This window comes from Rhagoletis pomonella, unplaced genomic scaffold, assembly GCF_013731165.1.
Source record: "Rhagoletis pomonella isolate Grant_MI unplaced genomic scaffold, Rhpom_1.0 Rhpom_scaffold_00002, whole genome shotgun sequence".
Lineage (NCBI taxonomy): Eukaryota > Metazoa > Arthropoda > Insecta > Diptera > Tephritidae > Rhagoletis > Rhagoletis pomonella.
Window position 1 is genome coordinate 25,652,806 of NW_023458556.1, and position 18,017 is coordinate 25,670,822.

At 32.0% G+C, this 18,017-nt stretch overlaps 1 protein-coding gene across 2 annotated transcripts in view; it reads right to left on the reverse strand.

Annotated features, from left to right (window-relative positions):
* Positions 1–1,006: 1,006 nt before the first annotated feature.
* LOC118733347 overlaps positions 1,007–18,017 on the reverse strand; it is a 60,799-nt gene continuing 43,788 nt past the window's right edge. The window contains exons 1-3 of one of the 2 annotated variants that reach the window (XM_036462709.1): positions 11,659–11,909; positions 2,677–3,028; positions 1,007–2,092 (exon numbers count right to left, since the gene is read on the reverse strand). In XM_036462709.1, coding sequence (XP_036318602.1) covers positions 1,856–2,092; positions 2,677–3,028; positions 11,659–11,708 — 639 coding nt within the window. In that variant the 5' untranslated portion in view covers positions 11,709–11,909 and the 3' untranslated portion in view covers positions 1,007–1,855. Of the gene's footprint in view, positions 2,093–2,676; positions 3,029–11,658; positions 11,910–18,017 lie in introns of those variants that run through there. The other variant, XM_036462710.1, reaches the window with a different exon arrangement.

Consider the following 18,017-nt stretch of genomic DNA (forward strand, 5'->3'; position numbering starts at 1 on the left):
CTACTTTAGTATGAAAGAAAAACACAAATTAATTAAGATTTTTATTTTGTTTACGATTGTTTAATCTTTTAAATTTATTGTTAGATCGATTTTTTATCAGAACCGTTTTGATAAAAATACTTATAAACTAATGAATATCCTACATAGTTACACTATTTATGTATATATACAATTATTTAATATTTTAAATGCTGTTTATCGTTTGCATAAAACTAAATACATAACTGTGTTAATCAAGAAGTAATTTAAAGATAAATAAGTAGTACCACCGACTAGATGCTGTTCAGGAATATTTACAATGAATTGAGGCTTAGAGGCTAGTAGTATTTTTACGAGTTCTTTATTGTTTTGTTTATTCATTAGGGCAATTCATCTAAACGCGTAAATATGTACCTCTTAACCACGTAAACCTCGTAAATTTGCTTAATTTTGTATGGAACAACGGTTTATTTACGAGGTTTACACAGTTACGAGGCATTTACGCGTTTAGATGAATACCCTGATTGTGTATGTATGTATTTTAGGGCGAGTCAATTTTATTTGATTACGCGCGTATAGCATAGGAGGGTTCTACGTGTGACTTTAAGCTAACTTGCCGAAGAAACCATGGGTCTAAAATCATTTTGGAAATTGCCAAATTGCGAAAATAGGTTTCGAACAAAATGTGAAAATTTTCACTGTTGCACTCTCTGGTGGAAGTTCTAAGAAAAATAAAAGCGCAAAACCCATACTACATGTCTTTAAAAAAAAAAAAATTAGTACTTCTTTACGACACTACCTTAAACGGCTAAGAAACCTATTTTTGCAATTTGGCAAACTTCAAAGTGATTAAAGACACAAGGTTTCTTTTGCGAATTTGCTTAGAATTATAAGTAAAATACTTCTATGCTATGTGCGCATAGTCGAAAAAATCTCCGATACAAATTGACTCCCCCTAATGCACGTATATATAAGGCGATATTTTTAACTATGCTAATGAAGTTTTGTATACAACTCTAGGTTTTGGTTTTTTGAAAATTTGCTTTCACATATAAAAATCACTTACATAGTACATACTATACATGTAATATATATACTGTAAATAGGTATTTGTTTTAAAACTATTTCGCATACAATTGTAGCGTTGAGCTAAGTTTAAAGTCCGAAGTACAATATAAATACGTTTTAGGATCTCAGATATCTTAAATTTTCATAGTTTTTTTTTTGCGGATTTTGAAAAATTACAAGTGGCAAATATTGCCGTTCGGGCTCTGAAAATTACGCATGCGGAAAATCCAAGTTTTTGTTTAACAACAAGTACAAAAAGTGTGGAATAGCAGAAGAGGAAATTGATGTTAAAAATTTCATATTTAATTTTTAAAGCTTGCCACTCAATGAAATTACAATCTGATATTAAAATAATATTAGATCTTTTAACGATGTCTTCTTCGAGCTGAAGCGCTTAAAGTGGACACTAAAAACTGTCTGGCAGTAGTCGTTGCGCTAATGACAGAAACCCCCAAAATAATCAGCTGTTAATCTTAAAACAAACTAAAATTAATTATAATGTGGTTTTCACACTTGCCTGGTAATCAGTTTACATATGTGGTAAAAATTCATTATTCTACAGTGTATTTTATTGTTGTAAACTGAATAAAAAATATAACCACATAACCACATTAACCTCATAACCAGGCAAATGTGAACAAGCACATTATTTTCCTGTTGAAAGTTTCCTGTTTTGCTGCAAAGGCGTCGATCTCTTTAAATTCTCTCTCCGTAAAGCTTATCTCGAGCCGTTCTACTATAAAAGTGCTTTATACTATGTAAAAACTTTGTGAAACGGCAGCTTTTTTGTCGTACCGAAAGTGCCAAGTCAGATGTGCAGTACCGCCGCTGTGGCTGGTGGTGCTTCCTTGACGCTGGCCTCCGTGGAAGAATTGCTCGTTGTGGCAGCTGTTGTCGCAGTCGGAGTTAGCTGTTGTTCCTTACACTGTTCCAAATTGACAATGACACAATCGTAGGGCGGTGGCGGGATTTCATGCTTCACAACGGTTTCATAACTGGGTGGCAGGTTGTCCACAATGCGCAATATATCATTTTGAGTGTTGATCTGTTGGTAGAGCAGAAAGTTTGAGTTAAAACAAAAGTGAATAGGATTTTTAAAATTAGTTGTGGGTTTGCCATGCAATTCGATTCGGAATTTGGCTCGAAAAACCAAGGCATATTGAACAGGTAGTAGCAGCAGAACAGCTGATTTGATTTTTTTTTCAAATTATTTCATCTCTAAAATGTCAAATATTCGGCCTTATCGCGAATTTCCCGTGAACTAATATTCCCAAAAATTATAAAGCAAAACAATAACAATTTTTCCCAATTTGTTATTATTTTACCTGTTAAATTATGGCAACGATTTATTCACAAGGAGTTGTTATTTTTTTCCAAAAAAAAATTTATATTGTCGAAATTTATTTGCATGTGAAACCTTTTTTTCAGCAGCTTTTGCAACACTGTTAAAAAATTCGCATACTCATAATTTTTTTATATATTTTTTTTGACACTTAAGATACCAGAAGAAGCAATAACAAAATGCTCGTAAATGTTGTTTTTGCTTAATGCTACTACCTGATTCCTATACCTTGGCTGAAACAAATTTGAATGAACCTCAAAAAAAACTTTCTCTATAACGCAACTTACATGTGGTATTCCCCGTCCATCCATTCGGTTGCCCATCTCATCGATGGGTCCCGTCCAACAGCACACACTCAACCGATGCGTCACATAACCGATAATTATCATGATCACCATTAGCAGTCCCACGCCCAGCACAAACACCAGCCATGGACTATTGGGCATATTTTGTAGATTCTTTTCCAGTTGTAATGCGAAAAGTATTAGCACCGGTACCGCAACAACACCAACTAATATATCGACAATATGGCGGCGATCATTGCTGCCATTGGCAAGATCATTGTTGTTGCTGTTGATCATGTTGCTCAAGCTGGTGGTGGAGCGTACCGTATTGATGCTATGAGCGTGCAGGGCCATCCTAAAAGAGAATAAAAGTGAAAATTGTTAGTGAATAAGAAAAAGCGACAGAAAAATGAAATGTTATGAAGGATTATGTATTCTCTAAAATTAGATAATATTAAAACATAAATCTACCAAAAATTGAAAACATTCTTATAAACCATTTTGTTACTGGAGTGTTTTCGAATCGTATTACAAAAAATATTTTTTGAAGAATAACTGCAAAACTTTCTAAAATTTTTGTGAAAATTTTTTAGTAAAAATTTTGGACTTACAATATTTTCGACCTCACTTACAGGCCTGTTCTGAACGTCACCGAAAAATTTGTAAGCGAAAATTTTATTAACAAAACTTCCCTTTTCAACTTTATTTATCGGTTACACATTTTTTTACTGTTATCAGTCACTTTAAAAGTTGGTGTTAAATAGTATACAATTTTTCCAAGTGTCTGCCTTTTGGGAAATGGAAATATTTAACGAGTTTTTAAAAGTCAAGATTTTTCATTTTGGCAGTCTAAGCACCAAAAGTCTGAAGTCAACGTGAAAAGAAGTTGCGTCATGAAAATTTTTGAATTTTGTCGAAATATCACCGATGACAGTTAAGTCTTAGGTGGATTTTTGTGTCAGAACCTTATTTTTGTGAAAAGTGCGGATAGAGGGTATTCGAATATAAGCCGGACGGACGTATCCCAACCTGGGGGCAGGTGTGGTAGAGGGGTGTTCTGTTCTGTGCCGGGAGCACTCCATCAAAACTAGGTTCCGGCTTTCGGACCACTGCAGTGTCTTTCAGGCGGAAATATCTCGATCAAGTTATCATCCAATTCATCCTCAATTACATTGGCAGTCATTAGAGGACTCACAAAGACCAAATAGGATCATAGTGTCACCAGGTGCTATACCAGAGGTACACGCATATATTAAATTGATTAAAGTTCACATGCAAATACATACATATATGTATCTGTATTTGTTTGGTGTCAACAAAATGCAAGCCAGCAATTGCGGTATTTATTGAGATACGTACCACCTAATTGCGCACTTGTATACCTTTTATTTACATTACTCATTATCTTATTATTTTAACTGTCATATTTACCAGTAGTAAACATTAATTAAATATTCTGAACAGTCATTGTGGTTTGCATAAAAATCTTACAATATACATACGAACATATACATACATATGTATATACTTTATATAAGTATTCCCCTTAACTATTTTTGGCTTGTAATGAGCTGCAAGTTTTATATGCTTAGATAGTAAATAGTATTTAGTTGCACAATGCCGCATGACCTAGCACGAGCAGCCGAGTGGCGGTGCTTATTCCAAATTTATTTGCATTTGTTGATATGGGAATTTGTTGTTGCTGGCTATGCATTGTTTTTCTCTGCTCTCAGTTGAGTCAGCTGCACGTTGCACTTATCAATGTTTAATGCCGTTATTGTGAATTTTATCTGTTAAAAACAATTATTGTTTTTGTTTACGCCAAAATGTAGAATGCGATTTTATTTACTATCATTAGCCTTTTACGTACATTCTTATGTACATATATATATACATAGGTACTAGAGTTTTACGCCACCGCCGCCCTTTTTTTTATCATTCTTCACACGCTGCCGCCAAGTTACGAAAATATCGGCGCGGCGGCGGCGTTCGGCGCCTAAGGAGTTTTGTATAAAATTTTAATGATGTATGCACATTGAAATATATCGTTTGAAGGAACTAGATACTACTCGTATAAATAACGCTATTTTACGAAATGAAAATTACATTTTTTAAGACGAGCTTTTATTACTACTTTGGCCCACTGAATAAGAATATGATCTCCGTTATTTTTCCAAAAAAAAAACTAACTCAGAAAAAAATAGGAAATACGTGTTTCGATCGAAAGCGCATTTTTTACCGCAGAAGTCAATTTTTTTCAATACTCCTTTTTTATATACTACAACAACAAGAAAGTCATCAAACTTCAGAAACTTTAACGCTAATATCTCAGAAAGCAGTTTAAACAGAAGTGCCCTTATTGCATCTAATAGCCTATTTCCACCAAAGGCTTAACTGAAGTGAAGAGGTCAGATAAGTTCCAAGAATTCCAACATGAGGTAATCGGCAAGGTTTCTTTCTTAATATTTTCTTTTTTCTTCTCGTTTGCTTCTACTTAATAGGAAGAATTACCCTCTTTGAGTTGTAATCTCCTTTTTCCAATAGGCTTAAACTGCAGTTAAGGCTTGGTGGGAATCAACTATAATTCTTCAATTATTGGAGATAAAACAAAAACAAGTTGATTTTCTTGTGAATTTTTTTCTTTAATAAAGGGTTGACTATTTTTTAAACAGACTTTTAATAAAAAGCAAAACCTATTTTTGCTAATTTTTACATTCGTAAGTTATATTATTCTTGGATCCCACAGACGTATGCAAGTAGTAGGTGGCTGTGAGAAAATTACGTTTTCTACACAGGGTTAAAGTTCCCACTTTTTTGGTGAAAATTTGTATTATTTTTCGTTACATTCGGTTATCCTTAGAAAAATTTGGCGCTTAATATTTTAGTGGAAACTTAACATTTTTTAAAAAGAGGGTCAAAAAGGTGGTAGTTGATGGGTTAAACTATTGGAAAAAAGTAGACCAGCCGCAATCAATAATTATTATTCTTTCTTATTAATTATTCTCAATTATTACTTCTTTACATTAAAATAGTACATACGGATCTGTAGAGAACATAGAGAACCATGTATGTATGTATACATAATAGAAATACCGGGTATTTTTCAATGAATTTTTATAGTAAATAAAACGCTTCAAAATAGCTTAATGCCTCTTGGAAGCATCAGTAAAATGTTATTTGCTGATAAAACATTTTGATAGTAATTGTGATAAATGTTTTTTTTTTTTATAGATAACACTGTCCAACAATTTCAAGGTATTTGTTTGAGTGGGATGATTCCAACTCAGGATGAAAGAGCTAGACCCATATAGTAAAACCTCCAAATATTTTTGCACTGGCAGGTTTTTAGATTAAGTGGAAAAAAGGGTTAACAGTGCAATCGGAGCGAAATATTGTGTTTAGGTAGATATAGTAAAATTTCATAATTTTGTTAAAAATTTTAATCCATTAGCTCTCTCATGGAAGGGTTAAAAACTTTCACTAGGGGTATTCTCAAACAAAATCGCTATACAAGAAACGTAAAAGTCCACAAAAACAAATATCTGCCCTTGAATTATGCAATGCCCGAAGCTCTGCCCGCGCGGCTTAACGATATGATTTCAAATGCAATAAATTATATAAAAAAGTAGTTAATGGCCTCGAGATTTCAGAACATGATCAACTTGTCGAATTTCGACTACATTGGCGATTTCAGTAAAAAAAATCAAAAATATTTTCGAAATAAAACTTTCTTTAGCCAAACCCATACTAAAATATTTAATTTTACTTGTTAATGAAATAGATTTTGAATTTCTAAACAGGTGGCAATCCATTTCGGAAATATTTTCGAAATAAAATCCCTTCAACGTTTGATACATTTGAATATTTCATTAAGTTGAATTTAAGTTTCTAAACAGGTGGCAACTCTCTGCAAGAATATGTTCAAAACAAAGCTTCCTTTAACCTCTCTCGCGTTTGGTACCTATATAAAAATATTTTATTTAACTTGTTATTTAAATTGAATTGAAGTTTTTGAGCAGATGGCAATCCTCTTCAAAAATACTTTTGAAATAAACCTTTCTGTTTAAAGGATTAAAAAAATATTTTGGAGTGGGGTTGTCACCTTTCTAGAAAGCTACAATTACGTTTAATAAAAAAAAAATGTATGCTTGAACAAGCTTTAACACTAACATATCTTTGAGTAGGATTGCCTATCTATCAATTAAGGCAATCATTTTTATTATTCAAACCAATAAAATCAAATTTAATTGAAAAATTTTAAGTGGAGGCTTTTATGTCAAATTGTTTTAAAAAATGCATTTAATTTGAATAAAATTGATAAATAGATTTTAAGAATCATTTCAACATTTAACTTCCTATTAGCCTGCAAATTGTCACACTTGCAGTGGGTCTACCTCGAGGAGCTCACAAGAATAAAAAACCCCACATTTTTTATTTATTTTTTATATTTAGATTTTTTTTTTTAATTTTTACTATTTAATAATTTAATTAACGGAAGAAAAAATTCAACAACTTAAAAAAAAAAAAAACAAAAACAAACCTTTCATGCATTCCAGAACAACTTTAGTCATCGGAAATTAGATTATTTTTGTAAAAAGAGACAAAACTAATTAATATATTAATTTTCTAGCTCTTGACAGTTTAAAACAGTGGTTCAGATGAATTTATTGAGAAAAATTATAGGTAATTTTTTTTTGTCAAGAAATGTCAAGCACTAAATTTAAATGGTTGTAAATCAAAAATATGCAAAAACAACATGCATTTGTTGTATTGCATTGCAATTGCATGAGATTCTCAGCGCTATTTATTTGTATAAAATATGACCAAATTGGAAGGTTACTCATACGCCATGGATCGTACGTGTTCATAGACACTCGCGCGTTTTCCTGAAAATTTAACAATTAATTATAAAAAGCGCAATATATCTGCCTATTTTTTATTATTTTTGGCTATAGAATACTTAGTTCATTATATTTTTTTTAACAGCGGTGGCTAGCAGTGGCGATAATCGGAATAGTGTACTTTGCTTAAATATGTAATTTTTATGAATTCCAACGTGTTTAAAACAGAAAATAATTGTCAACATATTTTGTTACAGTACCTTTTCCAGGACTTATTAATAATTTAAAAAAATTCAAGAGCTAGATCTGTTGTGATAGAATTAATTTTAAAATTTTTTCATATTTGGATCTTTAGTTTGTTTTCATGACCATATTCTACTCGATACTAAATGAGAAACTAAAAATTTGACCTCAATCTAATGCAAATTTAAGTAAAAGTGACATTCGCTTTTAATCTGATCAAAACAGTTCTGGTAATTTAACTTTATTGTTTGCGAAATGCATTCGATATGAAAAAAATATGTCAACAATATTGGAAATTTGAGCGCAGTTAATGAGCGTAAATATGTACATACATACGTAATTTACGTGAGAATTATCCCTCTGGGGAAAATCTTTAGTTCTGAACTGGTGCGCTTCTAGCCCATTTAGAGCCACTACTGGTCCGCGATAAATCTCTTGTGCATGCAAACAACTGCAACTGGAATTCAACACGGCAATGTTATGAGAAGTGGAAATTGTACGCCGCTGAATTACCTTTTCTATACTTCGGAAACAGTCCTAAATTCGACAGATGCGATCTAGTTCACTCTGCATCAGTTTTTCTTTAGTTTTCTTTAGTAGCGGATTTTTAATTATTTACAAGGAAATATGTTTTCATTCTGATTTCAATGAATGTAATTCAAATTGAGCATTTCAGAGATTCCAGCAGGTCTCAAAATGCAAACAAAAAATTTGGTTTTGTATTACCAAACTATGAAAAAGCATCTGCGAAGTGCAGAATGAAAGCGTATTTGAACGAAAAAGCCGCCAAACAAATATCTATTTAAAGTAAACAAGCCCCTTGTTGCATGCCTTTTTCGATAGTTCCGAACCAGCTTTCTAATCAAAAGTTGTTTTGTTTTAATCTTTTGGGATTTGATCACATTTTCTGTGACTATGTATTTTGGACTTACCACTGAACGAAAAATGGTTCGATGTATATAATTTTTTTAGAAAAGGCAGCAACTTTTTACTGTTAGCGATCTGTAGTTAAAAAAAAAAAAAAAATATATTTTTTTTTGAAAGTACCACATTTTGCTGCTTTTGAACCGGACTGGTTCGTTTTTGGCGGCAAAGATCTAGTACGGAACTAGAAATTTTATTCACCAGTTCGGGGTTTCCCTGCAGGGATGAAACAACGAAAATAATCAAATACATATATAAACATGTACATAAGTATACTTATAAGTATCTGAGCACGCATGTTGCATGAGAGTATGCGTGAATGTTTGCTAACCCCTCAGTATGTATGTACGGCCCGCCACATGCATTGATACAGCTGCCCGTACCTGTATAAAATATACACAATGAATTGTCATGTCAGCGAAGGTCTTTTATTTAAATTTCTCATAGTATTCACCTTGTTTTCGAAAACATTTGAAAATGTGTGTATGTGCCTATGTGCATCTCTATACATACTTTCATTCGAAGTTATTGTTTTGAAAAGATAATTAAAGCAAATATTCTGTTGTTAAAATGATTGCAATGCACTCTTGTGTACAGTTGCTTACTCAAATTTGCAATATCAATATTTATATGTATATATATCTACATACATATGTATGTATGTACATAACACCCAATAAACGATATTATACGCGCTAAGAAAAATTTAAAAGTCTAGCCAAACGAGCAGAATTTAATTGCACGCATGTATGTCCTGGAATTTTGTAATCAACATTTTGCCAACCTTCCGATGACTTGAAACTTGAAACTTAGCTCATAACCCGTAGACATAATCCGCTAGGTGGCTTATGGTCCGATTAGGTTCAAGCTTATTTTAAAAATATATTTTTACCATTAACTTATTGTAGTTTAAAAGTATCCTAAAATAAAATATTATAGAAATGTCTGCAGGCTCAAGGGCCGATATTATGTATATAATAGGGTGGTCCTTAAAATATCAGCAACTAAATTTTGTATCGGAAATTTCAAAACTTTAACCAAACTTTTGGTGGTCGCTACCAGGGTTTGAAAAAATTTAATAAAATAAATCGCAAAAATTCGAAAAAATTTTGACTTCAGAGTTGAAAGTTATTCATATAAATTTATAAACTCGCCGAGGAATACCTAAAAAAAGTCAAAAGTTATATTATTTCTGCAACTACTTATGTTTAACATTGAACTGAACTTAACTCGCTCTGATCTCCTCCTCTGACATCGTCTTGTACTATATTGAAACATTTGAAGAGCTCTTGGCTTCTGGCCACAATAATTCGTGCATTTTTGGCTTATTGGGTTGATTGGTTTGCAAATATTAGTCCGTAAGAAATGGGTTTTTTTCCCAGTTTGCGATGTCAATGGCTAATTAAAAATTGGGGACAATGCTTATTTGCTTGTCCTTGCTAGGAATCAGTTTACACGTTTTTTTTTATCAAAAAGAGAAGGTCGGCATAATTAGAATGTACGTATGTTTACACAAATGGCTATAAAAAAAAATTAAAATAAAGTTGTTCTACAGTGTGCTGAAGATAACGTCAAGGTTAAACCTTCACATACAACTCAGTTTTAAAAATTTTATTATTTCATTAAGTAATTGTCGAAAATGAATTAACTTATCTCTGTCGAGATCACTGCTAGAAATTGGAAATTAAAGATTTGTTGATATATATATTGTTTTTAATTAATGCGTCACTGGATGATAGAAACTATACTTAAAGTGCCGGAAAAAACCTAAAAACTGTTAATTATCGAAAATGCAAACTAAAAGTGGGATTCTCATATCTTGGAGTATTCAGTATCGATACTTTTAAAAATTGGGTGCTGTCGATCTTTTTTAGAATCAAGTTCTGAGTACTTTTGGCAGCGATACTGGCCAACACTAGTTTTATTACTTCCCCTGTTTATAATTTCACCATGCGATGAAACCACCTGCTCTAAGGCGGATTCATTTAAGCGCACATACACTAGGTGACAAATGAAAGTATACACCTTGTTCAAATATAATATTCTAAATTATTGTCATGAAATTTTTTGTTTGTTAATTATTTATGAAAATATAGTTCACTCTATAATATAAACTATACAAATGTTGACAAAAATTCAAAAAATGCTCATCAATATTTTCAACTTCTTGTTCAGAATTTCAAGAAAATTTTTCCATATAAGCATGCAATAAAATAAAAACCCGCAAAAGCAGTCTCAAAAAAAATTTCAAAAATCATCGCGATTTTTAGTCGGTTAAAACTTGCACTTCGTTAGACTAAACTTGTATGAATAAAAATTTGAAAGTTTTTTTAATTTTTGTGAACTTCATATAAAGTGTGAAACTTTAATTTATATAGTTTATATTTTCGTATAGCAAAAGCTCTTCTTCAAAATAATTTTGAATGTTATACTAGAACAATGTGTACATTTCTCGCCTAGTGTAAGTAGAAATACTATGTATTTTGTTATTGCTTTTTGGTACCTACTTTAGGTTATCAAAACGAAAGAAATTAGGCGATAATTTTCTTCACTTCGTTCGGCTGACATCTTAAAGTACCAAAAAGCAATAACACAAAATTAGCTGATCTACTTCGTAACACCACCTTGTATTAATATGCTTTGCTCCTTTTCCTTTTGATTTTGAGACCACTACTTTTTGAGAGCAACATAAAATTCATATTTTTAATGACAATTTCTTAAAAAAAAAACGTTTAAAATGTAACCATAACTGAATCTTAATAAAAAAATTACACAATTAGATACCGGTGTCCTTGCAGTGCTACATACAGATTTCTGCGTATATAAATACAATGCATTTGAATAAACTAAAATTAAAGTAATAAAATCCTTATATTAAATATGACGTTTTTTCACTTATAAATTTTTACATAACATTGCCATAAGTACGTATGTATGTATATAGATATGTTATACATACATATATACGTTATCGTACCTTGTTTCAAACGCTGTGCTTATCAGATCGGCGGGTAAGCTAATACGCATCTTGGCGCTTTTTTTTTGTTTGCTTGCGGTTGCTGCTGCGGTTTATTTAAGTCGATGAAAGTTACTGACGTAGCGATTAATTCGAGTTAATCGCGTTTTATATGCGCTTTGCTTATGGATTTGTGCAGTTAATATCGTTGATTTGCTTTCGTGCTTATACTGCAATATGTATTTTAATGTGTGTGTTTTTTTTTTTAAACTTAATTGTGGAATGATTGCCTGACCTTAATTTGACTTATCAATATAATTTGCCTTTTTATTTTTTTTTGCAGCGCAAATGTGTATAGTATAAGTCGATTAGAGTTTCAATTTTTTGCCGATATTATATATTTGTATTTTAAAAGAAATACTTTGCATTCCATTTTCAAGCACATATGTATGTATATCACAGTTTGTTAGCTAGTAGTTGAATTTTCCATTCAAAAGCATTTAAGTTAATTTTCTTAGAAGCTTTTACTCCAAAAACACAGTATTTCGTGTAGAATACTTATAAATTTCGAAACATTAATCCTTGTAAAACTAGTTTTCCACAATTTTTCTGCTGCTGCCGAGCTTTTTTACTGCGTTGCTTTCAAACTTAACTTCACCACTTTCACCTTCGATTTTCATTAGAAAAAATAGCTGTTGAATTATGTATATTTCGCGCTTACTGAACTGCACGTTGGCAGCTCTCATGGACAACTGATTTTAGCCGCGTTAAGGGTAGATGTTAGTAATGCAAAAACCAGCGAGATCGGCGCTTCGTGCAAAAATTTTAATCACACGCACGGTAAACCACCTACAAATGCCTATCTACATAAATACATATGTACATATCTGTATTTATCAGTTTGCTAAGAGTTTTAATTTTTCACTAAACTCGTAAATTTTACAGTTACTTTAATTAAATACATAGCGCATCAGATAAGTCATTTAAGTCCTTAGTACGCTTATTTACTTACTTAGATTTTATGATAGGAAAAAAAAATTATTAGCATAAATTCTTTCAGCCACACTTATGTACGTTTGTATACAAAAGCATTTTCGGAGCAATGTGCCACAGATAGTGAGCGCTTATCAGTACACACATATTTATAAAATTGCTATTTATGTTCCTTTGCATACATGTGTATATGTATGTATGTATTCTTATCTGCATGTAGATATGTGTGCGTTTGAGTAGTGAATGTTGACAATTCACGTGAGCAGTGAACAGCTGCGGATCTAGTTTAGCGTTTAGTTTTGTTGTTGTTGCTGATAGTGAAGTCTGCAATAGAAGCACAATAAACTCATTACACCCACTTAAAACTTAGTATTTACATACAAACAATGTGCATTAGGGTGGCTCTGCTATGGGTTGAAATTTTTATTATCAATGCATACCGAAGTCCATGAGGCATTGGAACATACTGAGCACGAGTCAGCGAGGATGATTTATCTAGTATGTGTACATACAGTGGTCAATAAAATAATAGGAGTGCGTCATTTTCACAAGTACGATAATGTTTTTTTCGATTTATTCAAAGTTTGATCAAAATTTCGAACTTTCAATGAGAATTTCTAGAAAACTATGTGGAATGTAGTTTTATAGCCCAATAAATTTTAGAATAGACATGTGCAAATTTGAAGTGTCTTAGAATTTTGGTATTTTATTTTATATTATTTTTTTATGTTGACGGCGACACTCATTTTCCTCCACATAGAAAAATTGGTACTTTATTTTACGATATAACTTTTATTAATTTTCTAAAAAATAATCGTAATACACCAACCAGCATGATTTTGCATGCTTGAAAAAATCAAGCATTTTATTTAGATCCAGAAACCCATGCTGAATCGGTCAATAGAATATTGCCTTTAAACTTTTTTGCAATTTATATTCAAGGATTTGCTGATTACGAATCTGCAATCAGTTTTTAAAAACTTAAAATGACGGATACAATATGGCGGATGGATTTTTTAAAATGGTCAGATTTATATGAAATTTCATATCCAAAAGTTCTTTGAGTCGTTGATTACAAATCCGAAATAATTTGGCGAATGGATTAAAAAAAAATCAGAATTTTATGAAATTTGATTTCCAAAGGTTCTTTGAGTCGTTTGGGTCGCTGATTACAAAGCTGAAATCAGTTTTTAAAAACGCGATAAAAAATAATTATTATTTTTAGCTTTTTATTATGCCGACAATTATTTATCGAAATTTTGTCTAGCCGCGGTGATACAAAATTTCTATTTCAAATGAACGATTATTCCTGATCGAAAAATATCGATAACATTTGATCGATAGATTTTCCCAAAGTGATATATAAATCCCTTCTTATACCTCTACGAGCATTTTTAAATTCAATTGTTCCTCTCGTGATTCAAGGATTAGTTTTCGTCGCATTTATCGATATGTGTAAAAATTTACAAAGGAAGGACTAGAAACTCTGCAGGTTGGATAACGAAACTGCAAGGCATCTTTAAGGAAAGGATCATCTTATAATCGAGGACGTGTTTACGTTTTAAAAAGAGATGAACCTTGTAAATATATGCGAAGTGCGGAAAGTCGGGGATGAGTACGGAAAAGAAAGTAAAAGATATAGATCTTTTAAAAAACATCGCGAATTCCTTCCTTAAAACCCACCGCTGTACTTGATTTTCATATTCTTTTGGCAGGCGCACTTGGTTTAGTTTTAGTCATGAGTGCTGAGTCGAAGGATCTTTCCATTAAAGGTGCTTGTGTAAAATATTTTTTTTTTTAAGAAAATACTTGAAAACAATCTATCCAAAATTAATCTGTTCAAAGCTGAAAGAGGCCACAGGACATTGGCTGAAAAAGAAGCACTATCTGACCAGTTTATCGTCGTTTGCTATCCTCTACCTATTTTGACTGCAACGGCAGTGTATCTATGATCTTATTTGATGCTTTACAGACAGGGTTGATCTGAAAGGCGCCTGGTCTAACAATGTAGTCTACCTCCGCCTGAAGGCGAGTTAATCTTTTTATGTATGTTATCGGATAACTTTGGACCATGTTGCGATAATTTTTGTGAAAACATCAAGGCGCACGCCACAAATCGGAAGAGAAGCTCGGCCAAGCACTAACATATAGCCCCAATCTATGTTGTGATAATTGGAACAAGAAAAAACCAACGGTTTTTTTTTGGTTCTTAAAGTCGGTTTTTTTTGGTTCTTAAAAATTTATTTTCTACTCCAACACCTTCGAGTTTCGACGAACAAGTCAATAATTTCATTGAACATTTGTTCTACATGCTCTTACTGGCTCCATCGTATGAGTCGGAGTGATCTATGTATCTACCAGACTCGAAGCAAAAACATATTGATTTGTTGTTTTCATGGTAAGTTAAAACGGTTTCATGTTCTCGCAAGCAGAAGATTTTGCCTAAAAATTTCCATTCACTTCTTATTATCTATATATGTATGTACATATGTATGTATGTTTGAGCGTGTTGGCTGTGGGATAAAATGTGAAGATAGTCCATTTATGTACATTAACTAGATCAATGTGGTCTTAGGGCTTTGCGCGTTTCACAACGATTGTAAAATCTCCTGCACACATCACAAAACTTTTTGAGCGAATTAGAGTCACCCTAATAAATATATTTACATATAAATATGTATGTGCATGCAAATACTACATACCCGCATAAACAGTACAAATGTACTTGTCACGAGTGAGAGCCAACACTGAATTGTTGTTTTATAGCTGCTATTAAATGCAAATTGTTTGCTTTTTGTTGTTGCCAACTATCACTTCCAATTACAGATGTTATTTATTTTATGAATTCGTGTTTGCATTTGTAAATGTTTTTCTTCTCCATTCGCACATACCGGCTAATGTTGTATTTGTATTTGCATTTATACCGTTGACTGATCGCGCCATAGCGCGTGTGATATCAACAAAGGTCATTAGATTATCATCTGCATTGCTGCTGCTCTTACATGTGTACAAACTTCGTTTTTTTTTGCATCTAAGCGTCATAATTTTCCATGTACATAAATCGTAGTACACTCATTCATTTATTTTATTGTTTATCTCAGACAATGCCCTCAGTGAACATTCGAACATTTAACTACATAAATATATGTATGTGCATATTCCCAGCAAGCAGAATGTTCCATACATGTGCCAAGAATGAAAAGAACTGAAGATGAAATTCGGATATTTCATCCGTTTCCAAGTTTCCATTTCTGGAAGTTTTTGGAATAATGAAGAAATTAATTTTACAATTATGTATGGTACTATTTGCACTAAGCTTTTAAATATTTAATACAACTACTGAACCAGTATGGCGTTAAAACGCCAAAATTTAATTAGTCTTTTTAAACTGGTGGCAACCCTCCACCAAAAACCTTAAAAAAACTCTAAATGTTAGTGCCAGCTACAGGCCAAGCGCATTAAGTGCACAACTCATTTTTGAAATTCGAAAGAACGGTGAAAATCGAAGATTTCTTAACACTCTTTCGTTTGATATGCATATTTCAATAAATTTCCATTGATACCCATTTTGTAATAATTGATTTAACTTTCATCCAGGACGCCAGACTTCAAAGTATAGCGACGCGTATGGTTATAATTTCACATAAAAATCTGAAAACAAAAAAATCTGAAATACGTTTTTCTACGATTATCCATTCAAAATTACATGCAATCTAATCGAAAAACCCCACAACCCTAATTATGCTTGAAAGTCGTCACTCCACAATCACTTCACTTTTCCTACCAAGTCACTCCGAAACGCTTCACTTTTTGTCTTTTCACTTCGCTCGAAAATTAGCAAACGGCAGCACTGCAGTATTTCTGTTCGAGTATTTCAGATTTGCAAATATCTTCTTCCACTCAGCCATCGATATGTACTTGCATACATACATACGTGTGTATTTTGTATAGCAAACAAGCTTAAAAATTAGTAATAAACCGTAATGAGATTATCAAATAATTTTAATAAATTTGCATTAAACGTAAAATTTGTTTCACAATGGAGCGATAATAAAATTTTCGTGCACTAAATTAATTTTCAAAAAGATAAAAACAACTACATATTTTTCGAATAAGTTTATTTTGCTCGGAATACAAGTGTGTCATTTGACCGTACCACCTTACAAGCAAACAGAAACCCGAATCTAAAGTATTTTTGCAATGCAATTTTGGAATTTTTTTTACCAACATTTAAGGAAAAATATATGAAAAAGTTGAAATTTGTCAGTAAAAAAATATGTGTAACTGATACAGAATTGGGCTATTACTTTTACATTTTTCGGTTACACCTTCATTCGGCAAAAAAAAAATAAAAATTTTTAATTGTTCTACTGGAATAATCGAAATACTGCCTTAGCAAAAGTTTAATGATTTTTGGAGAGCTTTAATTTTCTGACATTAGGGTGGTAAGTTAGGCTGATAATAAGTGAGATCTGGTGGGTAAGTACTAAAGCGCCGAATTTGAGGTGAACGCATTTCGGAACAAAAAAAGATCGCTCCTCGAGATAAGAATATCGATATATCATACTTTAAGATCTGACGGTAAATGCCGAATATATTACGAAAAAAAGGTAAAAGGGCAACCTTTACCTTCGGAAATTTTTTTTTTTCGAAATGGCCTACAAAAGTACTTTAGATTCAGGGGTGTACGGCGAACTTTTTTTTCTGGTACAGTCTAATGTATGTATGTACATATGACTATGTTTGACTAGTTTTTTGCTAATTCAATGGCTTGTGAGTAATTTGTTACTTTCAAAAATCGTTTTATGTTCATTTTGTATGTATGTATTTAGTTAATCTTTGCACTTGAATTGACTTAATTTTAACACTAATTAAATGTAATTTAATTATTATACAAATTAGCGCTGCTGTGTTAAGTCAGTGAGTGAATGCGGGAAAAGTGTGGCACACTTAATTAATGTTTACGCTTTGCGCATACTTAAGGTAAAGTCATGAGAATTGACGTGAGAATTCTGTTTACTGCATGACTAGTTTTCAAATTATGTATCAATTAAGTAACAGCAAGTGCATAAAAAATTTTGTTATCGAAAGTGATCATGTTATCCAAATTTATCGAATTGTCATAATGTATCGAGTTCTTTCAACTCATCGCGCTATAGATACATATTTATTGATTTATCGAAATGTAGTTAATGAAATTTGTCAGTTTATCAAATCGAGAAGTATATCGAGTTATCGGAAATTTATCGAGTTATTACTACTTATTGATTTATCATATTTTATCGGAATAAAAGAGTTTATCGAAAATTTTCGATAGATATCGAAATTTATGCAGCTATCAAAATTATTTGAGTTATCGGAATTTATAGTTATCCAAAGCTTATCGC